Genomic DNA, 26,004 nt, shown 5'->3' with positions numbered 1-26,004 from the left:
TTCATTTAAATTTAGATGGTTAAAAAAGCAGCATTTTTCTACTGCATAGAAAAGTTTCAAAGCTGTATTAAGTGAATGTTCAGTTGTCAACTTTTGAAAGAACCACCATAACATTTTGTTCAAGGTTATGAACAATTCTACCACTTTGGCTCTATCCAAATCAGAAAATATAATCAAAATGCACCTTCATCCCAGTTCAATGTGCTATTCACAGCAGCACATTTCCATCTTCCAGACAAAAAGATTCATTTAGGGCAGTGGTTCTCAACCTATTTACCATTGTGGGCTGCATCCAATACTACCTGTATGGCCCTGAGGATGTCACAAGGGTTGCAGCTCTGTGCTGACTGGGCTGAAATTGGCCCGCAGGCCGCAGATTCAGAACCACTGATGTAGGGGTAGTTGCTCCATTGCCAGAATTTAGTGTGCATTTAAACAGAGAACTGCAAAGCAGCAATAGCAGTTCTGGTGGGGCACCAGTGCATCCTTGAATAGTTCAATAATCAAAGAACAAGACTGAAAGGTAGTTTAAGAAGATCTTTCTTTAATAAGGGCATGTACAGTAAAGGAGGTTAGCATCCTATCTATAATTCTGGCCTAGTCTCTAATCTTTTAGACTTAGAAATACACGTTTCTCCTGTGCTATGGAGCTTCTACAGACTAAAATTAATACAACGCAGTAAAATATAGTACTCACAGGTTGGAAATATCTGAGCATATACTGAGATACAGGAGAAATGTTGACGACTTCTGAAAGGATGGGGATTTCAAATGCAATTCTCAACATAAAAGTCTGTAAGTTCATCTAACACCTCCCTTTGTAACACTAATTGAGGAAACTACTGTGCTTGTTTGAATTGTTTTTATTTCTAACATGAAATTTGTTTTCTAAAAATAAAAAAAGTTAATCAAATGAAATGTGGTTGTGCAACAGAAATACATGCCCTGAAATACTGTAATGTGCTGTCAAATTACACTACACGCATGATACCAGGGACTGAATTGTGTAATCTATTAATTTGTAAACAAGTGATACGTCAAACAGAAGATCACACATTTCTATACCAAGGAAAGACAACATGCAGCTGTCAAGTCCAAACACAAAGTTCTCACATTTCAACCACTATTCTACGGAATTTAGGTTAGAGATTAGCTCCCTAAGTTTTTTTGTAGCAGTTGGCCAGTTGTGTTTATATTCTGTTTACCATACATTTTATGATTCTCTGTGTTCTGGAATATGCCCATAAATGTGCCTTTATGTAAGACAGCTAGCAACTTTTGTTGCTGTTGGGCAGCTTGGAGAGAAAGAAACAGCACTGTAGCCTCAGTAAAAGCCAAGTCAGGAATAGCAATAGGGGTATGAATGCGTCACCAAATACTAGCAAGTTACTATTTCATTTCCTGAACAGTACCAAGAGCCTGGCATGGGGCACAAACATAGTGTGTGTTCAGTAAATTATGAAACAAATTATATAAATGAATACTGGCTTAGGTCTGTATATTTTTGTCAAATTTAGATGAATAAAAAAATTGCTATGATTTAGCTAAAACATCATAAAATAGCACCTGAAAGTCTAAAGTCTTTATTATTATGAAATAAAAATAACTATTTGGCCTGATAATATGTAAGTGAAGTTTCAGTTCATTGCCATTTTAAACAAGCAGAGTTTAAATTCCTGAAACCAGGGTTTTAAAAAGTAACTATTAAAACTACTATATCACGTACACATGCTAAAATACAGAGGATTTCTGAAAAGGCTATATTATACTAACATTTTACATACATATTTGTACTGTCACAACTTGAGATCAGCACTTACAGAGCAAATTCTCACTGATGACTTGAGTTGTGTTTCCGAAGAGATATTTAGTATACAGCTAAAGAAAAACCCATTTTCTAAACGTTCCGTGCTTAGTATTCTTGCTTTTTGTCATATATCATTCATTCTATGTGATAAGGGTTTCATACTAGACTGTAGTTTTGTGAGTTCTTGTGTGGGAAACACTGGGGGAAAAATTACTTTCCCCAGTATCCCAATACAGTTGCTGTAGGTTTTTTTAAAATTTTCTAAAAGGGACTACATACAGTGCAGCTGTGAGCAGCATGTCTGCTCCTGCACAACCTACAGTTGCCAGTGTTAGGTCATAGGGTAAGGCCACAAAGACACTGATGACTGACCATCTTGTGATCATTACAGATCCCATGGCATTTTTTCCTATGGAGAAGAATTTACGCTGAATTTACTAAATTTTAAGTCAGGTAATTTTACATTCTGCCTAAGCTGCCCCTGAAGTTCTAATTAATTTCCTTTTCTAAAATGTTACATAATGTTGCTCTTAAATATTTGCTACATTTTAACTTTAGAGGTGCCTGGATTTTCCTCATGAGTGACATAATTCCATTTTATAACTTGCATATCTGCTTAAAGTACACAGGAATCCATCTGAATGAAAAGCATTATACAAATAATAGCTATTAAAATTCCCAGACAAAAGACTGACATGAGGGCATAGTTAAGGTTGAGAGTACATATCAATTATGTAAGGTATAAAGCTTTACAGCATGTTACAAGAAGCATATTGTAAATTATCCCCAAAATAAACACTGTAAACACAGGAAATTCAGGATTAAGGATAAACTTAAAAGAAACCTAAACATCTTAAACTATGGAAACACAGCATAAAGGCACCCAAACAAACTTAACCCTGCAGCGACACCAAATTATAAGCATACAATTATGATTCATGCATTTTAGTGTTTATAGTCCTAGATTTAGATTAAATTGATTTTTCAAGACATTCATTTTTCATCTTCTTCCCCTTCATGAAACAAGTGTATGTGACAAGCAACAGAGGGAGGGTTGGAAAAGGATAATGGTAATATACATAGGTTTATGTAATCATCTGATAACTAGATGGCTTAACTGCAAATTTATTATTTGACTACTCAGCTATATTTTACATTTTCAATTACTGTTTGGAATTCTTAAAAAGTCAAGAAACTAAATTTAAAAAGGCAAAACGTTAAAACGTAAAGAGGGAGACACATTCAGCCCTCTTGCAAAAAACTGTTTCCTAATGCTCCCTCACTTTAAATGCAAATTATGCACTCAGTAAAAATGGAGGTTTTGTGCATTTGCAAAAAGCTTCTGCTTTTCCTTGTTTTTTTAATCAAATCCACTTATTTTTAGTTAAGTACTTTAATACACAATGCACTAAGTACATACAGCACAAGAGTCTTCCAGAGAGAAATTGCATGGAGATCATCTCAAGCATGATAATTTATTAAGACTTAAAACTTTTTTTATTCAAAAGAAAAACTTCACAGAAGACTAATATTTCAACTGCACATCTTTCTCTGGATGTTTATTTTAGTTTTAGCATACACATTTTGTTTGCCACAATCTTCTTGTTCATAAGGAGGTTAATGATACTGTTATTATACACATATACCATAACAGAATTACATCAGGGATTTCTGAATTACTGTTCTTTCATAACTGCTGAGTTGTATGTAAAGAATAACTACATTCATTTTATTTTCTATTCTCTAATCATATCTGGATGACATTAGGGCATTGTGTACTAATAATTCTATCACTCCCCTGGCTTCCATTCATTTGCCACTCTTTTTTCTACGAAACACAGTAGGGTATTAGCAAACAAATTCCACGGCATGGCTGCAAGATATTCTTACAATACATGAATGAGAACAGACCCCCATTGAGTCAATCTGCAAAAATAAGCGATTAATGTTTCAATTAGAATTTTGCTTAAAAAACTAACCTAAAGAGATTCAAGGTTTTAAAATTAAAAGAAGAGTTGGGAAAGCATATTAAAATTATGTTCTTAACAAAAATAGAATTTCTTAAATTAGCTTTATTGTCTCTCAAAACTAGATGAATTAGAAGAATTTGTTCTGGGGAAACAGCAGAAAAAAATGAAATGCTAGAAATAAGTGTTTACCAAAAAAATCACTTGCTCATTTTTATTTTTTTTATTGCAGATTGATAACAGATATAAATACTAAAGAGAAGCATCTAATAACTGTCACATTTTCTTTTCTTCTGAAACAATTATCCAAAATGGTTGTGTTTTATGATAGAGAACAAAGTTTACAATAAATTTCAGAACAATCTGTTCTTTAAAACTGGGCAAAAAGGTGGGAAAGATGAAAGTACTACAAATTAACTGAATAATTATCCATTCTTACTTTAATTCCAAAACTGAACATGTCCAAAAGAAAGAAATAACCATGACTTTTTCAGCCTTGGAGATGCATATCAGCTGGCGATGCACTTCAAGCAATATTAATTTGATTAAACAGTTTATCCTTAATAACCTGAGACATCAATCCATGTATAGCTTCTATGGTGGTCTTGCAACTGAAAAACAAGTATAAATTCAACATTGGCTAAATACCGAACTGTCACTGTATTATAAGTTATTCGACTGTCTCAGGAGTTCGGGGTGCCCATAACCCCATGAATCTTCACAACTGTCCAGATATGAAAAGTCACACATCAATTTAGTTGTTGCCAAAAGCTATTAGTTATCTGAAAAGGTAAACTGACAAGTTCTTTACATGTCAAGAACCAATTTCAGACTATACTTTTTGTCCAACAGTTTAGGACATTAACCTAAAATACAGGAAACTGAATTCCATCCATTATTTTAGGTTTTAATTTAACTATAGTAAAGGAAATATAAAACCCTGTACTCATGTAATAGAAAATCAGTTCCAATACTTTGCTTTTTTAGCAAGTGTATATTAGAAATTAAATATGTTCTGCTAATGGTTTTAGCATAACAAAACAAAACCACCACCCTCATTCACCTCTGAAAGAGTTACAGTCTATATCTGATCAGTTCAAATCCTGTAACAATTAGAAAGGAAAGAAACCCCAGCTTCACTGAAGCCATGCCACTGAAGTGGCACAGTGGATTGAAAAAGTTAAGTGTTCTTTTTTGTCACCCACAAGAACTTCTTCACGCTAGATTCTAATAGCATTTTGATTAACAAGCTTAAAAAGCTATGAAAATATGAAGGGACAATAACTATGCCAGAACTGTAATGACCACACTGTACAGTAAGTGGTGGGGCAGTCAACACACTTGCTAGAGGAAGGGATTTGAGAGGCATGGTGTGATTTTTACAGCAACTGTAGAGCAGGTTAGCATGGGCACGCTGACCCATCCTTTCCCCTAGGTGATTGGAAGAGAGGGGACACTATATAGGTCCATGGACCAGATTAGCCAATGCAAAGTAGTTTTTTTCTGCCTTCCCTACAGCAGGTTGGCGCGTGGGGAGGGGGCCTTAGTTGGGGCAAACATGGAACAGGAGTTAGGCTAAGATGTCACAACTCATTATGTAAATATGGGGGTCAATGTCCAGTGCAGGTATTCCGTAGGGAATGGATACAGCGGTCAGATAAAATGGTTTTGTGAAAGATTTAAGAGGTATTAAATGAACAGACATGGGGGGGGTCTTAGAATGGCACGGCTGGGAGCCAACCCCCCTGCCTTTATAGCCCCCCCCCAACACTCATTCGAGATGTGTGTGTTTGTGGGGGATGGGGTGTGAGGTCCCAGCTGCAGGTTGGCTGGGGACCAGGATGGAAAAGGGGAAGGGCTGACGGAAGCCCGCGGGTATATATGAAAATGATCATGGAATTACCTGAACTGTACACTTTTATCTGCTAGGTACTCCCAGACTGTTAAGAATAGAGTTGTGTTCTAATTAAACCACATCCAGTGCCTCCTGGTCTTCTTCCAGCATAGCTGGACAATGATGAGTTCTAGGGACACTTATTTGAAGTAAATTACTTGAAATGCTTCTTTCTTACTACACAACACAGGAAGACATTTCATAGTTTGTAAAGCATCACTGTTCAACAGTTAAATAGTGCCATAGATATACTTTATATGTAACCATGTTGGAGATTAAATCAAGTTGTAAAAAAACTGCTTTGGCGACTGATGAAAGCTAATGAAAAAGCAACAGGTGATCACCTAAGAGCTTCAGAGCCCAGAAAGGAGGTCGGGTAATTCTTTAAAGCAACAACAAAAAAAAGGAAATATTTTTGAAGAAAGCATCAGGAGTGCATTTTAAATAATATGCATCCAGGTATAGTATGTTCATTAACTGATAACAGAAAATTATATTTGTGTTCAGGATAGCTAACTAATCTGAAACATACAATTTTCATAAAGGTCTTCCTAAAAGGTTTCCTCCTTGTCCAGCTATACCAAAAGGAGGACAGAACACACTTCATGCGGATTTAATCAGACCGTAACTTGTAGATGCAGATACAAGTACACAGTGCAGGAAAGTCTATGTTCATTCAAATAACTACCTGGGCTTCCACCAGCTCCCCCACCCCTTTCATTTTCCATCCAGGTCCCCCTAGCCAACCATGGCTGCGACCTTGCCATTCACCCCCACTCTTAGGAGGGTTAAAGTGGGCTATTAGAAAGTGGGGTTGGCTGCCTACTGTACCAATCATAGAAGCCCTTCCCCATTCCGTTCCTTTAGCCAGCACCTCCTTTTTAAGTCCTTTATGAGGTCATTTATCTGGCCATTGGATGTCTTCCCCAGGGAGCATCTGCACTGGACATCTGCCCTACTCTTACAAAATGAGTTGTCATATACAGCCTAACCCCCTTTCCTCCTCACCATAATAAGCCAATATGGTGGTGAAGGAAAAATTCCTTCCCAGCCCCCCTAAAAAGGAGAGACTAGCACAATACCCAGAGCAGGTCCTAACCAATATGATATTTGCCACCTCGAGGGGAAGGAGAGTGGGTGCTGCCTTGCTTGATGCGTGGAGGAAGGTCTTCTAATGTCCTAACCTGCCTTTTTTAAAGTCTTCCGCACTTACATTTCCAGATTAATCAGCATTGCCCACACTGACCCCCCACCTACTCTTTTTCCAGCAGCTTCTGACCTCCTTCCTCCCCCATCCATAAAGCACTGCTACCCCTCTTCCAGCAAGCCATGACAATGTTCACCCCCACTTCAGGTGCAGCGTGGTCATTTGTGGAAGGAAATGTTTTATGCAAAAGATGTGAAAGGCAAGTCCTCAGTTTTTTATAAGACTAAATGGTTTAGACAGAACTGTAAAATGCTGTTTAGAGGGATGGCAAAAGTCCTTACTTTAATGTATATATTGATTACTCTTTTCTCTCCTCTTTGCTGTTGTTGGAACACACTTGCAAGAATAAGAAATGCGATGCTCAACCTATGCTAGCCTTTTGCATTTGAGAAATTGCCTATATTTTGAATGAACTTTAACAGGGATATTTTTGATTAAAAACCGATCAACTAGAAATACAGAATTGGTTAATAACTTTAGTGGAGCCAACACAGAAGTTTGAAATGTCATTTTTATGAGGCCCACCAAAGAAATGCCATGCTGAAGCAGGTCAAAGGTCCCTAGCATCTTGTCTGATTGCTTAAGATGACACAAAAGCTTTGCAATACATAATAAATCCAAAGGGATTTCTTCATGGCTTCAGTTAATAAACAGTTTATTCGCTGTAGTAAATACAAAAATTGTAATTGCCTTTGTGATGTACATGAGGTATTTCTATATTTTAATTTCTAAATTACAGCAGTGTATTTTTTACTCTGACTCCTCCAAAATGCTAAGGAACTGGAGAATAATTCCCTACAGATCACAGTTTAAAGTATGTGAACTTAGAGTTTAAAACAGAATAGCATTTCTTACAAAATCCAGACATGTATTATCTCACCTGTCCCTTGTTGCTTTAGCAAGTTTGTCTTCTGATTTTCTGTCATGTGTCTCTAAACCCAACATGAAACTCCCTCGGCCCAGCTGGGCTTCTGACTGTTCTAATTTTTCAGACAAATCAAAGACTTGGCCAGTTGTGTAGTCAGCATTCTGTTGGAATAAGATACCATTAAATGTATTATAGATAGAGCTGTAAGTCATGTTGGTATTTATGCACAAAATACACAAGTAAGCAACCTCACAAAATACCTTTAAGTCTAAGTAGTGCTGGGCTTAGCATGGCAGACCAGTTGGAGCTCAACAGGTAACCTACATGAATGATGTGCATCTGAGACCAGTTCAGTCCTTTGACTGCTTGCTAGCAAGAGCTGAGGGCATGAAGTATGCAGAATATTTAGACCTGGAGAGTGGGAGCTCTTTGCTGTTCTGGAGCCACCCCCCTAGTGATACAGGAACAGCGGAGCCAGAATAAGTGACATCTAGTCATCCATGGCCAGGACAATCAGCACAGTGGCGGGCCTTTGCAGAGGGAAATCTTTGGCGGATGGAGGAATCTTAAAAAAAAAGAGAGCTGCACATTGACAGATAATGCTATGCACTTTTACTGTCTCATTTCAGAGACGTGGTAGCAGGGAAGGACCTATCAATATTTCTATTATAAGCTCATTTTAATGGTTTCATCAATTGGCCATAAAAAAAAATTTACTCCCGGTGTGATACACCACAAGACATCTTAGGTTGAAGGTAATTTTTTAAAATTACCAATGAAAAACATGCAAAACATTCCAGGGTGGAATTTTGCATTATGTAAAACTGAAAAAAATGAATGAACTTTGTCAATGGGATAGTTTAATTGATATTGATGAGGGGGAAAAATGGTCTAAACAGTCAAAATTTCTAGCTTTGAAAAACTGTGGTAATATTAAAATTATTCTATCACCATGAAATAACCCCATATTCCCATTTCCCCTCCTTATCCTCCCACGACTCTCAGTTGAAAATACTCAGTCTGATATTAAACCTGATGATTTGACAGTCATTATTTTAAAAGGAGGTTTTTGTTTTTCTCTATTGCTATGCTCTCCAGGCCTGGCTCCTCATCTTCATCCTCAGCTTTCCCTATGTTGAACAGGTAGCCTGGCTCAGAACCTTCTTTCCGCCTAATGTGAATGGCTGATCTACCAGCTCCCTGGGTGTCAGATTATACACTGATCTAAATTTTGGAGCACCACAGATGGTGGGATATGGAGTGTCTCTGAATTCACAGCAAGCTGCACAACTGAATTTAGAGTCAATGGTGGCAGCAGAAGATGGAGCCCAACACAGACACAGCAAAGTCTTGACTTCATCACTAAGGTGTGTGGAAGCACTGAATTCTCCTGTTCAACATGTAGCACCCTCCAAAATGGTGGAAGCTCTCCTACTTGTCCCTCCTAAATCTGTTCCTTACCTGGTATTTCTTCCTACAGCTCACAGGAATATAGAACTACATGTCTACAGACTAGGTTCCTATGGATCACAGGAAGTATTCAGTTTTCACAGGTTAAAGAATTCAACCAAGCGATATTAACATTGCTAGAGAAAAGAAGGACCAAGTTTTGCACTCTGTTCAATTTATGCAACCTCACTGAGAATAATGGATATTATTCTGCTCTAATTTACAACTATGCAATCCAACTGAATACAACAGACTTGTACAGAGTATGAAATAGTGTCAGTTTGGCCCACTGGAGTTGCACAGGTATTACTGTGGGCAGAATCTTTTACTAGGCATGAAGCTGGAAAAAGCAAAGTTTGACTTTCAAATCCCTATTCAAGTTTCCAGGATTGGAAGTTAGGAAAGAACAATATTTTTATTTGCAAATGCAGTAAATTTGATTTGGAATAATTGAGAGAATAGGGAGTCTCACAATATCATTTTACAGAGTTGCTTTGCAGAGTAAAAACACATATTAAAGAATGTGTGCATTTTAAAATAATCACCATGCATTGGATTTTTATTGAAGTAAGTAAATGAGATTTGAATCCAAAGTAAAAAGTATGTTCATAACAGAAGTACAGTGAATGCAATGGATGGTAGTTATCTAGTGGTCAAGTCACAATTTCTACTTGAGGCACATGGTTACAACAAAAAGCAGTCCCTTTCTGAAGATACTCAGTATGGCTTAAAAGGAGTTATAATAAAATTAGTAATACCATCAATAATATATAGCCTATATACCTGGTAACCCTTAATGGATACTAATTACTACTGTGCAGTAAGGGGATACTAAATGTTATACTAAAAAATAGATTTAACTGAAACTCAGCTTAAACAATGAGAACAAACTAGTTAGCTTCACTTTCTGGTTATCAAATAGTAAAAACAGAAAAATGTTTACAGAAAGGTTTTATTTATGTTCATGAAAACCTTCCTCTTTATTATTTGGTTTTGTAAAACCTGATGCACAGAATCTAAATCTGGAGTCAAAATTACTCAGCAGTCTTCCATTAAGCAATTTGCAGCAGAGATCCCTACCTTTAGCTCCAAGGAGTCACCTTTAGCACCAGAGGTACTAAACTCTTATAGGATATATTATTCTACTTACAGTAAGCAAACTACCTTTGGCAGCAGAGATCCCTACCTTTAGCACCAGAGGTACCTAAACTCTTATAGGATATATTATTCTACTTACAGTAAGCAAACTAGAAGAACTGAGTGTGTTCACCCAATATTTGTTCCACAGTAGTTCAAGTAATTTACGATCCAAAGATGATTTGAAGTAGGAGACCTCTAAAGCATAATACCTATTTTAAAAAAACAAAGCAAATTTTTTAGTTAGCTACCAGTCAAAGTTGTAGGGTATTTTACAATCAAATCCTCATGGTCACAGGCATCTGAAAAGGAATAAATAGAAAGTAAATGCATTTCTCAAAAATGCAAAGACTAACGGAACAACCAATGTGACAAATGACGCAATGTTTTAGGGTCCAACAGTAACACACATTAAGATCTACACCATGAATATTTCCCTGAGGACAGATTTCCCTCCTGTGTCTGATGTATGCAGTTTTAACACAGTTATAACTAACCAAATGCTGTTTTCTTCATCCACTTAGGTTCTGTTAAAAGAAAAGGAGGATTTGTGGAACCTTAGAGACTAACAAATTTATTTGAGCATAAGCTTTCGTGAGCTACAGCTCATTTCATCGGATGCATTCAGTTTCGGAAATGAGCTGTAGCTCATGAAAGCTTATGCTCAAATAAATTTGTTAGTCTCTAAGGTGCCACAAGTCCTCCTTTTCTTTTTGCGGATACAGACTAACACGGCTGCTACTCTGAAACCTGTCATTAGGTTCTGTTGTAACACAAGATCTTTGGGGTCAGTTACTGTCCTTTTAATAGTGTTTGTATAGTACATATTACAAAGAGGCCCTGATCCTGCTTGGAACCTTTGGGTGCTATCATAAATATTATTATAATTTATAGATAAAAGTAAATTGAAATACTACTGATCTAGTGGAATGTGATAAGTGGCAATGTTGGATAGTGGTAAGCTTAACAAAGAGCCTATTTATCCCTTGTTATGCATCTTAGGTGTTAATAAGACAGATTTTCCCGATATTACAGAATTCACAACAAAGGAATAAGGAAGATAAGCTATCCTGTTTTGTTTTAAATACAATTCATATTGTATCTTACAAGACAACAATACATATTGCAACCTTCTCTGCTGCTCAGATGTGCATTATGCTGAAAGTAAAAAAATAGAAGATTTGGTATTTTAAAAAAATACTTATTTCTGCCATTAAGCTGTTTTACAAATACAGGTGTATATAGAAAGCCTTGCCAACTGTAGAACATATCCCCTTTCCAATTAGTGGGAATTCATCCTAAATGTGTAAACCAAAAGGAACCCTCCTGTCCTCCCTAGCTCATGCCTTCTATAGATTGTCTCTTTTGATGTACTCATTCTGAAGTGCTTGCAAAATGGATTGAGGCCTGCAGGAAGAGAAATCAGATTTGTCAAGGAATAGAAAGACTGCAATAGGACCGGGGAGAAAAGAGATCTGTTCATTTGTTTTTAAGTTTTGTTACAATTTTTCAAACATCTGTTAAAAGTAATTCTCAGAAGGCTGTTGGAGGGTGGATGATGTGATGCTCCTGAAAACAGAACTTTCATGTAGGATTTTATAAAAGGAGAACCTGACATGCCCAAAAGGTAATCTTCACTTTAAGCTATGCAAGAACATTTCTATTGATGTACTAAAGGCAACATACTGGGAGTTGGAACATGAGGTACACTTTTTTGAGTATCAGAGAACTGAAGTTAAATGATTGCTGGGCTTCCTGTTCTTGTGTGGCTATTACAGCATTTACATGGTTTTATTTTGATGCAGTTATAACTGCCACTTATATGTTATCCAATTAAAATCACTAAATCATTCTTCAAAAAAAAAAATTATTGCCAGTCTTTCCTCTGTCACTGCACAGAAGTTATTTTTGAATAATTTAAATGGTACAGATCCACTAATCCATTAGCAATGATATATTAACCTTGCTCTTGGGAGACCTGTTAGGTAAAACTCAACCATATTAGGAAAAATGCACTTATAAGTGAAATCTGCTAATGCTGACCAAGTCAACCATATAATGAGCTAGAAAGCCAAAACAATAAGTGAGAAGGGGAGAGTCAGCAACAAGAGATATGAGATATATTAAATGGTCCATTTTTGCTGTTAAAATGTGCTTTTACAATTAACCCCCTTGTACTGGCTTTGTACTTTTCCTGTAATAAAAATCAGTTATTTTACTTTGCATTTCCATAGCATCTTCCATCTGAGATGATCAAAGTCTTTTACAAAAATGGATAAATTAAACTTCATAATGTTGTGATGAAGAGAAAGATCCTCACTTTACAGAAAAATTAGGCACAAAGGTGAATTGCCCAAGGAAATCTGTGGCAGAATCAAAATTAGATCCCTGATCTCCCAATTCCCAGGCCTGTGCTTTAATCATCTGACAAATAGTTTTCATCAACTTAGTAAAAATAAAGGAAAATGATGCCCAATTTAAAATATCATGGAAGAGCCTGTGTGTGTGTGTGTGTTAGGTCATATATCTACAAATATACACCTGAAGAAAAATTTAAAATGTGAAGTAACATGCCAAATATAATTCCCTTTTAAAAATTAAATGGCAAAAGCAGAGACATTTACAAAAGTTTCACATTTGTAAATTTATAAGCTAAATGCTTTTTCAACATTAATTGAGGTGCTTATCATTAGGAACTGACACTTTAATTAAGGGAGATGGCATTTGGTATAATACACAAAACCTATTTAGCATGCTCTTCCTCAAAGAGGACCTCTCAACTAAGTACTGTAATAGAATAGCAGTCAAAGATGAGGTAAAAGTGCAACCACTGGGGCTGATTCATGGCTGAGAAGTGGTTGAATGCAGTCACTCCCCAGGGTGGTGGCTGGACATGTGTATATGATTATAAAGCAGTAGCTCTGCTTTTCTACCCAGTGCCCACTGGCATTGCCACCACACCAGGACCCAAACACAGAAGCTCATCATTAAGCTAGGAAAGAGAAGCCGAAAGAAACTGTCACTAAAACCAGATTTACAAGTCCTGGTACACATACTAGTGGGTGGAAACGACTATTCTAATCTTCTGTGGTACAAATGATTCATTCATATTGCAGGAGAACGAACATCACAAATACCATGGTGTTAGCAATTCCTCACCCAACAGACTAAAGCATAATTAGTGTCTGCAATTTCAACCCCTCCTCTTTTTTCATGGCTATCCTCCCCTGGGGAAGATTGGAAGTCCTCTTCTGTAAATCTTTTCATGCAGCTTCAAGAAAGACAATGACTTAGAACAGATACTAACTAGCTATTTGAGAGGGAGACTGTTATGGTAATTATTACAATTTTTATAAAATTGAAAAATTCCATTTATCTGAGAACAGATTAAAAAGGGTAATGGTAAATTTAAAGAAAAAAATCTAATGCCATAGAAATGCACAAACAATCTAACTTCATCTAGAACAGGGGTGGGCAAACTTTTTGGCCCAACGGCCACATCTGAGTATGGAAATTGTATGGCAGGCCATGAATGCTCACAAAATTGGGGGTTGGCGTGCAGGAGGGGATGAGGGCTCTGGGGTGGGGTCAGAAATGAGGAGTTCAGGGTGTGGGAGGGGGCTCTGGACTGGGGCAGGGAGTTGGGGTAGGTGAGGGCTCCAGCTGGGGGAGTGGGCTCTCGGTTGGGACTGGGGATGAGGGGTTGGGGGTCCAGAAGGGTGCTCTGGGTTGGGACCGAGGGGCTCAGAGGGCAGAAGGGGAATCAGGGCTAGGGCAGGGGCACAGGAGGGGATCAGAGATGCAGGCTCCAGGAAGCGCTTACCTCAAGCAGCTCCCGGAAGCAGGAACATGTCCCTCCTCCTCCTGTGGCCAGGTGGCTCTGCACACTGCTCTGTCTGCACATGCTGCCTCTGCAGTTCCAATTGGCCAGGAACCCTGGCCAGTGGGAGCTGTGTGGGTGGTGCTTGGGGCAGGGACAGCATGCGAAGACCCCTGGCTGCCCCTAAGTGTAGGAGCCAGAGGGGGGACATGTTGCTGCTTCCAGGAGATGCGCAGAGCCACAGCACACACGGAGCAGGGCAAGCCCCGGATCCCGCTCCCTGGCAAGAGCTCAAGGGCCAGATTAAACCATCTGAAGGGCTGGTTGTGGCCCCCGGGCCGTAGTTTGCCCACCCCGATCTAGAACATTTGCTTTATAATGAATAGTCAGAATGACTAGCAGTTAAGTGTTTGCCAGGGATTTCTACTTTGCTCCTGGTATGGTAATGCAAATAATTAATAATAGTTACCAGCTGAGATTTTCATAAAGCTTTATTTTTTTAAGTGCATGGCCTTCAAGTTGTTAGTTTGGAAAAGGGAAAAGTGTTTTTTTTCTTAATATGATGACAGGAATGCCTTGAAAGACTACATTTATTGCCAATAATGCAATTTCCCACACCTCTCCAGAGTTTTAACTACCCATCCCTTTGGAGTCTAGCCCTTCATCAACATATGAATCATTCAACATGTAACTCATTAATTATAAAAAGAAAAGGAGTATTTGTGGCACCTTAGAGACTAACCAATTTATTTGAGCATAAGCTTTCGTGAGCTACAGCTCACTTCATCGGATGCATACTGTGGAAACTGCAGAAGACATTATATACACAGAGACCATGAAACAATACCTCCTCCCAGCCCACTCTCCTGCTGGTAACAGCTTATCTAAAGTGATCACTCTCCTAACAATGTGTATGATAATCAAGTTGGGCCATTTCCAACACAAATCCAGGTTTTCTCAATTTGTGCTGGAAATGGCCCAACTTGATTATCATACACATTGTAAGGAGAGTGATCACTTTAGATAAGCTGTTACCAGCAGGAGAGTGGGGTGGGAGGAGGTATTGTTTCATGGTCTCTGTGTATATAATGTCTTCTGCAGTTTCCACAGTATGCATCCGATGAAGTGAGCTGTAGCTCACGAAAGCTTATGCTCAAATAAATTGGTTAGTCTCTAAGGTGCCACAAGTACTCCTTTTCTTTTTGCGAATACAGACTAACATGGCTGTTACTCTGAATCCTGTCATTAATTATAGTGAGAGTTGTATGCATAAGTACCAAATATACCAAAAGGATAACTTGCCCTCCCAAGTGAATGGTGTTAAGTAATATTTTATATCATACATCATAAACTGACAATGATATGAATTTGAAAATTATTTTAAACACTGATTCTGAGTCAAGAGTTCTCAAACTGCAAACTTCAACTGGGTCATGAGAACGGGTATGGAGCAAAAATTGCTAAAACCAAATGACCTCTAAGACTAAAGGAAAGCAAATTAACAGCAGCTCTTTTTCCTGCCTCTTTTGATGCTAATCAGCCCATTCTCGTTGCAGCAGCTCCTCTTTCCACCCCCACTACACTGCTCCAGAGACGCAATGCTTGAAGATGGCAAAATGCTAGCTGCGTTGACACAGCTGCTCAGAGCATTCATCTGACTCACTGAAGCAGTGTTCCCCAAACCATCTCCCTGCTGAATGACAGCTCGCAACACTTTTCCATAAAGCCAGCAGCACAAAGAAAACAAAGGCTTTTTGTATTTGGGTCACTGCAAGAAACCATGGCACTTAGGGCCATGGTAGAAGGTGGAGAAAGACTGAGAACTTCTACTCATGATTCAGATAATAATTCATGAGTTACTTACTGTTTACAGTGCACACCAAAGTCTTCTATTTTATTAAGTGGAATAGTCTGGTATTCTGAAGGCCCTTCATCTGGAGGCTTAAAGCCCTGAAAAGTTAAACAAACAGAAACCACCAAAGTAAGTGGAAAAAGTAATAAATACATTTCTTCATGCAAAAGAAAGAAGTCATTTTAAGGCTGCTTGCAAATGCTGTTCAAGTTCCCAATAAAGACAACAACTTCCATAGGGAAAACGGATGGCCCAGCAGACTTATGAATTTTGGAATCTTCTCTCTTGATCACTGGTTCAGCTGGCCTGGGTTAATAGTCATTACTATTTGATGGATGTGCAGAAATGTGTAAGTAGTAAGTTGCTGGTCTCAGCCAGTTCTCATTGGGCAGATATCCCCACCATAAATGGCCATATCGTTTTCTCTTAGGGCAATGATGGAAGGGGCATGGAGACGAGACTACTCTTTGTCCCTGGAAGTGATTGCGCCAGAACAGGATTGACAAACATTAGCACAGTAGTGAAATGAACCCTGCACTACTATTGCCCACTTTGTACCTGTCCCAGAACTTCAGTCTCCAGTTTAATCAATAGCAGCCTTCACAACTACTGAATTGGCCAATACCACCCACCTGAATCATTTCCATTACTCCTCTTAAAACATTCTGCTAAAACGAATGTCTAACTGTGATTTGTTTTTTAAGTTCAAGTTACATTTCTTCTTCTTGTTTAGTCCCCTGAAAGTATTTATATGAGATTTTTTTTGGTTCATACATAAGTTCTGACAACAACAAATACTCATTTCCTTTTGTTTAGAAAAAAGTCGATGCAGACCTGCTTTTCATTCGTAACAAAAAAGTACTGCATGAATGCAATGGGGAACTTTTCACACGTATTTTTACAATTATAATGTGATGCCAGACTGGTGTCTTCCATAAGACAATAATATTTCTACTTTCTTACAATAGCATACACTAGCCCAGACCTTCATGTCCAGAGTCCTTTTGACTTTACCTGTACTCTGCATGAGTGTCAAGGTCCATGCTAACAAATCACATTGCAGAAGTAGGCCCCAATTCTGCAAAGACATGCTTAAATTTCATGCACCGTGAGCGATCCTACTGAAACCAATAAAACTATTCATAGTGCATAAGAACGTGTGTGAGTCTTTGCAGGATGAGGGCCTTAACTGGAATTTAGGAAGGTATAATTATATTTGAGGATATATCAATTAAATTATACTTTCATTTCTCTATCATTGATATAAAAATAAAACTAGGAAAAATTTAGATTTCAGCTTTAAATAATTTCCAGTTAAATTAAATATCTTCAGCTTGCTATGTATGTTATTATTTTCAGTTTAAAATTTCATTTCAAAATGTGGTTTGTTTTTTTTTATCCTGTGAATCTAACAGCATTTCTTTGAAAAGACTATCAAAAATAAAAGTATGAGATTCTGACTCTTGCTTTTCTCAAAGCAATCTCAATACAGATTCCCAGATTTAAAAAAATGTGTAGCCAAAAGCAGAATTTTGAACTAATAAGTCATAAATTTACTATTCCTTCTTCCCTATAACAATCCAAATTCTTATAGATCTATGCCGCAGAAACTTTAGAAATAGCACAACTATATTTAACTGCTGCAATTATGTTGCAGCTCCAATATCTAAAAATACATTTAATACAACAGGGAATAAAACTGTGGAAAGAAGACTATAATTCAACGTCTCTAAACACAAACAACACGTAAAGAGGACTATTTAAGTATGACAATACCCAGATTTATTATTTATGTCTGTTAGTAATTCAATGGAACCCTGAAACTGAAATCAGATTATTTACCAAAGTTATTTCTTCTTCCAAGAGGCATGCATAATATGATGATATTTTAATATTTATTTTAGGTTAGGAAAAAAATTACATCTTTTCCTGAAAAAGGAAGATATAGAATATTAAAAAAAAGGAAAGACAGGTCAGATAATGTGCTTTTCATGCTTAACAATGATCCTTAAAAATGGGACCCATGCATTTAGTTATATACAGTTTAATAATCTTGATAATACACATACTTTTTTTAACCTTAACTTTTACCTTGGGATATGTTCTAAAAGCTCCAAGATTTACTTTTCCTGCAGATATTGTTCTTGTTGGATCAATCTGTAAAAATATAGGTGATTTTTGATATATGCAGGTGGCATACTTATTGATCTACTTACACTGAATCACTATAACTTGAAAAAGTTGCATTATGTTCTCTAATAAAGCATAGCACTTTTGTAATTGACATCAGTTTATATGGAGCACTCATGAAAAGAAAGTGGAACATCAACAGCTGCCCATTAATCCCATTTCTCTACATTAACAGAATGGTTAGTATCAGCCTCAGCAAATCCTGTACTATAGTGTGTGATAAAAATGTTGCAATCTGTCAGTCAATACAACGGTGATACTTACTGCTTTTAATTTTAAGCCCCCACCACCCCGAAATTAGGGATGGAAATACCTATTAGATCATCTAATCTATTTTGAAGAATAGAGCAGGAGCATAATGCAGGATTATTCTCTACAATACAGGTTTCAGAGTAGCAGCCGTGTTAGTCTGTATTCGCAAAAAGAAAAGGAGTACTTGTGGCACCTTAGAGACTAACAAATTTATCTGAGCATAAGCTTTCATGAGCTACAGCTCACTTCATCGGATGCATTCAGTGGAGAATGCATCCGATGAAGTGAGCTGTAGCTCATGAAAGCTTATGCTAAGATAAATTTGTTAAGTCTCTAAGGTACCACAAGTACTCCTTTTCTCTCTACAATACATTTACTAGTGCATTGGCCAGTTTCATTTTAGAAGTAAAACTGAAGGGGCTTCCAACATTTCCTTGGGAGACTATGCCACAACAAAACAGATTTTAGTGTCCAGAACTTTTTTCTAATATTTGGTTTATACTTTTCTAATTTAATCCCACAATCCTAATTAGACGGCCAACTATTCCTCAAATAATTCCATTCTTTTGTTGGTGTTTACACTCTTTACTAGAGCAAGTGGTTATATAAAGTTGTTGTTTAAATCAAAGGCTAAATTTCTATTTCAACTGTTGTGACCTGCAGTCCTGAGGGGTTGGAGGGCCCAGTGAATTTTCTCAGAACATATAAAAAAGATAATTTTGTGACTTTACTGATAATGCATGTTATATGAGGAATACCACGGTTTTGTGAGCAATTTTACTCAGCGTCCCTTACTACAGAAGGTTGAGGGAATCACAGAACTAAAGTTTTTAGATCTAAGGCGGAAGGCTCAGTGTGGGCTATTCAATTATTTGCTGAAGTAACAAGCATGGTTTCTAATCTAAGATTAGAGAAGATTTTAACAGACTACACCTGGAATGATGCAGTGAATGAAATCTCTCCAGTCCCAGTGAACAAATTTGTTTGTATACCATTGTCTTGACTTTCTCTTTAGCCCAGAAAGCATGGTAAGGGAGATATACTGCTCTGAAGCCTGGATTCTACACCCCCCCATAAAATACAAACACTATCAGAGAGTTATTTAACGAAATATAGATAGATATTTAGATAAAAACTGCAAGTAAATATTTTCACCTCAACACAAAGAAATTAAGTTATTATACAATTTTGTCAGACTATGGAATGCTTAACTAATAAACTTCTAATACTTACAACCACAGCCACAAATGGTTCCTGAAATTGCTGATTAAGCATCTGAGTACTGACATCAATCCCTGAAAGCCAGCAGCCATAGCCAGGGTGGCTGTGGTACCAGCCAATTGCATTTTCTAGGCGACCAACCTAATGAAGTGAAGGGGAAAGAAATACATAACATTAAGAGACTCTTTGTATAATGAAAGAGACAGATGCCCTCTTTTGGGCTTTTAGCATACTGCAGATACATTATGGGGAAAAAAAAATGCAAGTATCTACATGCACTACTATGCCAAGTTTCAAACCCATATGTTTTTTAAATAACCTAAGCCTTCTCTGGTTAAAACGTTTTTAGAAGTCATATGGCACAAAGTTATAACTACACTGATACGAACAACTCAATTCCTGGCATCCAACAATTGGTTTTTCCAACATGCAATAGAGGTGCATGCTTTTGGATTTATACAGTCCAACCAGTTCTAACAAATACAGAGTCTTAAACAAGAAACTCAAATCATTAAAATAATACTACAAGACAGAACACAGTGTCTGATTTGCATCCATTGTAATCAATGGATGTTTAGCCACCAACTTTAAACAGAAGCAGGATCTTGCGTAAAATAAAAGCATCTTTTTACTTGCTTTACAGTTTACATGCTTAATAGATACAGAGAGAAGAACAGATCATTTATACATCACTACATTCTTCCAAGGAAGAGTAACACTTTTTGGTCTTATCAACCCTACAGGTGAGATCTGATTAAATGAACACAGAAGTCAATGTCTTCAGCTGATATCAAGGAACACTGTCAACTTACTATCAGTTAATTTAAAAAAATTTAAACTAGTTTCAGATATTACAGGTTGAACCTCTCTAGTCCAGCACCCTTGGCACCTGACTGGTGCCAAACCAGAGAATTTGCCGAACCACGGGAGGTCAATGCAGAGTGCCAACGGGTCTCCACAGGTGTGGGAAGTAGGGGTGCAGGGGTGCTGCAGCACACCCAGGTTTTGCACCCAGCGTGGTCCCTTGCCTGGGGTCCCGGCCATTGGCCCCAGATCTTCCCCCTCCCTCCTGGAGCTTGAACTCTGTGGATCAGCTTTTCATGGCACTCCAGAAGCTCTGGGAGAGAGGAGGTAAGCACGGGGCTGCCGGTACGCAAGAGGCGCGGGGGGAAGGGGAGCTTGGCGCCAGTGGATGCTCTGCACCAAATTTTCCCCTGTGAGTGCTCCAGCCCCGGAGCACCCACGGAGTCAGCGCCTATGCCAGACCACAGATGTTGCTGGACCAGGGAGTGCCGGATTAGAGACGTTCAACCTGTACTGCAAACATCCCTCAACCAGGGCCTATGAAAGAGCATGCACATGAGCTAGCTCCTCACTGAGCAGTGAATGAAAATGAAGTCATCACAGTAGTGCATGAGACTAATAGCAAAAGTGACCATCCACAAAACTGAGAAGCTGATTATATATCAAAGTGCTCAACAGCACAAAGTAAACAGACTGCAGAAAAAATGTCTCTCTCACTCTGTTACAAATAACCTGTAAGATTATTATAAATGAATTGGCACTAATTTTTCAGATGAAAATGTAATGTTCACATTAGCTAAATCACTATAACAAACAATAAATGTACAGAATACTAATTTTTTCAGATATCATATATATATTATTGACAAAACAAGCTAGATTAAAATAAATTTCAAAATCACCTACTTAAAATGGGATAGTGAAGTACCTAAAACAGTCTGAATAAGCATAAGGTTATATTTAAGACAGTAAGAAAACAGCATTCCGTGATTTTGTTGAGAAACCACAGCTTTTAAAACACACCGCAGCCTTTTATAGTTTCTGCAAATTTGAGTGACATTGCGACCCACTCACTCAAATTAAACCCAGATGCCCTTCTGTCATGACCCGACAGGAGGTGGACGAGAAAGGCAGGGCCGGGCACATATGTGGATTGGGGCAGAGATCCCTGAGGAGCTCACCCGACTCACCACCCAGGTGCAATTCCACCTCCACCAGGTGGCATGGGCTAGGCCTAATCACCACCAGCAGCAGCTCCCATGTGACCTGGAAGAATTCACCTCCCATGGCTGCCCAGGGAGTGGGGCACGGACTTGTACTTCTCACAGGGCCCTGTGCCCTGGGAGAGGGGAGCCTGGGTGGTGCCAGCCTCCAAATGGCCTCCAGGCGGTCTCTGAGCTGGGATTAGTTCTAGTGTCCAGAAGAAAGCTCACTACCCAGGGACAGGAGAAATGGAGGAGGTGGGGGGATATCCAGCCCCTGTTGGAGGGCAAAGGACCCTACTGCCAACTCAACAACTGTTTCTATTTTTTTTTTTAAATGGTACTTGAACTGGCCATACCAAAGCAGCAAATTAAAAAATTACAACTTTTTTACAGCCTAAGTTATATTTTTAATAAACAAAAAAGACCTCGTGTATGCTCTTTTCTCATATTCTAATCTAACCCAATTTGCAATTTATACTGAAATCTATAAGTAAATGAAGTGTAAATATAGCAGGAATTCCATAAGAATTCCCCAGTCCTGCAATCTGAGCGCCATCACTAACTTTAGTAGAACTCCGCACTAACGCAATGGTCTGCTCAATCACATCAGATATAATTAACACAGTAAAACTTTTTTAAGTATAGACAAGGCCTTACTAAAACTAATTGAACTGGGAAAACTGGATGGGATCTAATGCTCATTCTGCATCACAGGATTATCAAGCTTTCAGTGGGAGATTAATATAAAATAAGTATATGATGTGGCAGATGAATATAAGAGCAGCTCTAACCTGGGACAAACTCTCCAGATCTACCAGAGATTAAAGCTCCAATTCCGTCTGAGGTGAACCTACTGGAAGATCAGGGCCTAAATGTGAATGCAACATGGGAACTTTGTATGGCGGGAGGAAAGAACTATTTCATAGTAGTGAATCGTTCCTTCTTGACTCAAACATTCATAGCTTATAAAGTTCAACTACTAATAAATAACATCGACAACTATATACTCCTTTATTTTTTATTCCCAAATGAATTTTAGGGATTCTTTTGTTGGAAAACAAAATAGATTATATAAAAAGAATAAGTAGCTAAAACCACACTATACCTATTATCTATGTGTTATATAGCAACCAAATAAGATAGTTGTGAAATACAAAGATTTAATGCTTGACATGAACTTTAGTTTTTATGCCACAAATAACTGTGTTAAATTTGTGAAGAAATAAGCTCTTTTGTTATACCATTCTTGAGCAACTGACTGCACCCATAAAAACATTTCCTAGGTGATGAGCAGAAATGTAAAGGAAATTACACTCAATTAATTGGTGACCCAACCCTGAATTTGAACTCAGATCTACAAAGGTGAAAGAACACTGCAATATTTAAATATGATAAACAAAGATATTAAACATATTTGAGAAAAAAAGAGAACTATCAATTTTTTATTAATTCTGATCTTGTGCAAGGATATCCTGGTGATGGAACTTTATAAGAAAACCTAGACAGACTATCCTAAAACCCAGTGTAAGTTACAACCGGATGTGTCATTATAGCAGCAATAAAACATAGGTCTCTTTATTTACCTGTTTTGCATTTTCTATGTATGCAGCCATATATTCATATGCAGCAGCCTGAGCATTGACTCGAGTTTCAGTGCCTTCTACCGGTAAAGCAAAGCTGTCCATGATAATCATAGTTTCCCCATCCACTTTCCCAAGCATCAGCCCCATCACTTCCAGATTGCCCCCAGACCGGGCATGCATGACCATCTTCAGCAGGGCCAGGGCAGAGATCTTGCAGTATCTGAAGTAGTGGTTGCTGCAAGAAAAAAAAGGAGAGACTCTAGCAAGAACCCAAGTATCTAATCTGACAAGGAAAACAGACATAGGAAACACATGCAAAATACAGGAGAGGAAGTAGCTGGGGTTTATTATAACAAGGCCCCCCATCTCAACCTCCTCCCACCCCAGAACCGCGCCTTGGTTCAGGACCCAAACCACCCCTCCCGGACCCCCGCTGCCTCCCCACCCATATCCCCCCCTTGCAGCCGCGCTGCATCCCCGCCTCCCCTGGGCCCCGCTGCCCCTCCGGACCTGCGCCACCTCGCTCCCATTAGCCTGAGCTCCCTCCCTGGGCCTCGCGCCCCAGGCCCCGCTCCTTGCCCGGGTATCCCGGCCCCTCACCCCTGGGCCCGGTCCCCGGCCCCGGCTCTCACTCCTTGGTCCAGGGCTTGGCCGCCAGGATCTCCTGCTGCTGCTTGCGGTCATACTTGTAAATCTCGTCGATGCTCTGCGCCTCCTGCATGTTGTTGGCCAGTTCCCAGCTCTTCTGCGCCATCCCGCTCCCGGAGGCACCGGCCGCCGCCGCCATCCCCCCACCGCCCGACCGGGCCGCCGCGCAAACCACTGCCACAAGACGGGGGGGGGGGGGGGAGCTTAACCCTGGAACGTCCTAGAGCAGCTGGGGGGAGGATCGGGAATGGTACATTCCACAGGGCCTGAGACAGCCTAGTTAGCGCGCCCTCTAGCGACCAGCCTTGGAAGTGCCGCCCGAGCCCTGCTCAGAGAACTAGGCACGGCTGCCAACGAGGTGATGCGTCACCAACGCAACACAGACGCTCAGGTGGATACGCAGGTGCGCTCACGTATTCACACCCATACTGGTGTTCGCGCACGCGTGTGCAACACAGGGATGTTGAAGTCTGGAAAGTAAGAGATAGGGCCCGGGGGCAAGAGTTGCTAAATCTCACAATTTTATCGTGAGTCTCTTGGTATTTGGTGTCTTAGGGCTGGTCTACACTACGTGGGGAGGGGAGAGGAGATCCATCTAAATTACACAACTTCAGCTACATGAATAACATAGCTGAAGTCGACGTACTTAGATCTACTTACCCCAGTGTCTTCGTTGTGGTGTGTCAATGGGAGACGCTCTCCCATCAATTCCCCTTGGGCTTCTCATTGAGGTGGAGTACCAGAGTCCACACTAGAGTGATTGGTAATCGATTTATCACGGCTATACTAGACACGATAAATTGAACCCCACTGGATTGATCGCTGCCCATTGATCTAGCCGGTAGTGTAGACATGCCTTTAGGTAAAGCCCCAGCTCCTGAAATGGGATTGCGTGAGAAGCTCAGCTTTCGTTTTTAAAAAGTACATTCTTACCCTCCTCGTTGTGAAGAAAAGGTTGAAAAGATGACCCACGCAGATCCTAAAGGATCAAAATCCAGAAGATAAGAGAATCCCTCGCAATTTTTTTGAAATATGATTTTTAAGCCAGTCTCATGATTTGTAGGGAGCAAGTCATGAGTTTTGAATGCTCGTGCAGTTGGCAGTATTGAGGGATGCAGCGACTTCACTTATCCCATGAATTTAAGTTGCTTGGAGAGGTGTAACTTGCATGGGGTGAAAGTAACTGAAGGAGGAATCAGAGTAGCAGTTGTGTTAGCCTGTATCCGCAAAAAGAAAAGGAGGACTTGGGGCACCTTAGAGACTAACAAATTTATTTGAGCATAAGCTTTTGTGAGCTACAGCTCACTTCATCGGATGCATTCAGTGAAAAATACAGTGGGAAGATATATATACACACAGAGAACATGAAACAATGGGTGTTACCATACACACTGTAATGAGAGTGATCAGATAAGGTGAGCTATTACCAGCAGGAGAGCAGGTAATAACCCATCCACAACTATCTTATTAATAATCTCTGTTCTAGAATGATCACAGGTATGTGACTGCAGAAGGGGAGGCATAGTAATCACGGACCTTTCTGACAATGAACAGAAAAATTATGCCCATCACAAAACATTTGTAAATCAACTCTCATTGCAGTGTTTTCACAATTGTGATTTATGGGGGGGGGGGTTGTGCTTGCAGTTTGTTATAAAAAAGGAAGTAGGAGTAAAAATCAAGAATGAGAACTTCGTCAATATTTTTTTGTCAGATTGGCCTCTCTACTTCCACTCTTTACACTGAAAGAGCTTCTCCTGCAAATATTGTTTCCATATGACATGGAGAGTGGAGACTCTCCCATCCCTCCCCTTCCTATATCTCATCTCAAGGGCCCAAAAATTCATAAAATATGAGAGACAGAAATAAGTAACATGAATCATAACATTAAATAAATTTAATTTTGTTGTCAAACTTTATTTTACAGCCTTAAACCCCAATCCAGTAACTGAATTAATGCAGAATGACCCTGTAGAAATCAGTGGAGCTCTGCCTGGGCACAGGAGTCCTCCCACGTGGATGCAGAAGCAGGATTGGAACCTTATACGGATGCACTGTAGGACTCTGATTCTGCAATCAGATGCTCACAAACAGACATTT

The 26,004-nt window shown here is 39.1% G+C and overlaps 1 protein-coding gene across 1 annotated transcript; it reads right to left on the bottom strand.

Moving 5' to 3' along the window:
- Positions 1 to 524: 524 nt before the first annotated feature.
- Positions 525 to 24,090, bottom strand: COPS5 (COP9 signalosome subunit 5). The gene is made up of 8 exons (XM_048840863.2): positions 23,889 to 24,090; positions 23,257 to 23,491; positions 19,677 to 19,805; positions 18,093 to 18,158; positions 16,014 to 16,099; positions 10,430 to 10,541; positions 7,756 to 7,904; positions 525 to 4,385 (listed from the first exon to the last, which is right to left on the bottom strand). Exons 1-8 carry the CDS (start codon positions 24,041 to 24,043, stop codon positions 4,301 to 4,303), a joined length of 1,017 nt encoding a protein of 338 aa, XP_048696820.1. The 5' UTR covers positions 24,044 to 24,090; the 3' UTR covers positions 525 to 4,300.
- Positions 24,091 to 26,004: the final 1,914 nt, after the last annotated feature.

Source organism: Caretta caretta, chromosome 2 (genome assembly GCF_965140235.1).
Source record: "Caretta caretta isolate rCarCar2 chromosome 2, rCarCar1.hap1, whole genome shotgun sequence".
In the NCBI taxonomy this organism is placed as follows: domain Eukaryota; kingdom Metazoa; phylum Chordata; order Testudines; family Cheloniidae; genus Caretta; species Caretta caretta.
Note: the sequence above shows the minus strand (reverse complement) of the source record. Positions and strands in the feature narration are given on the sequence as shown.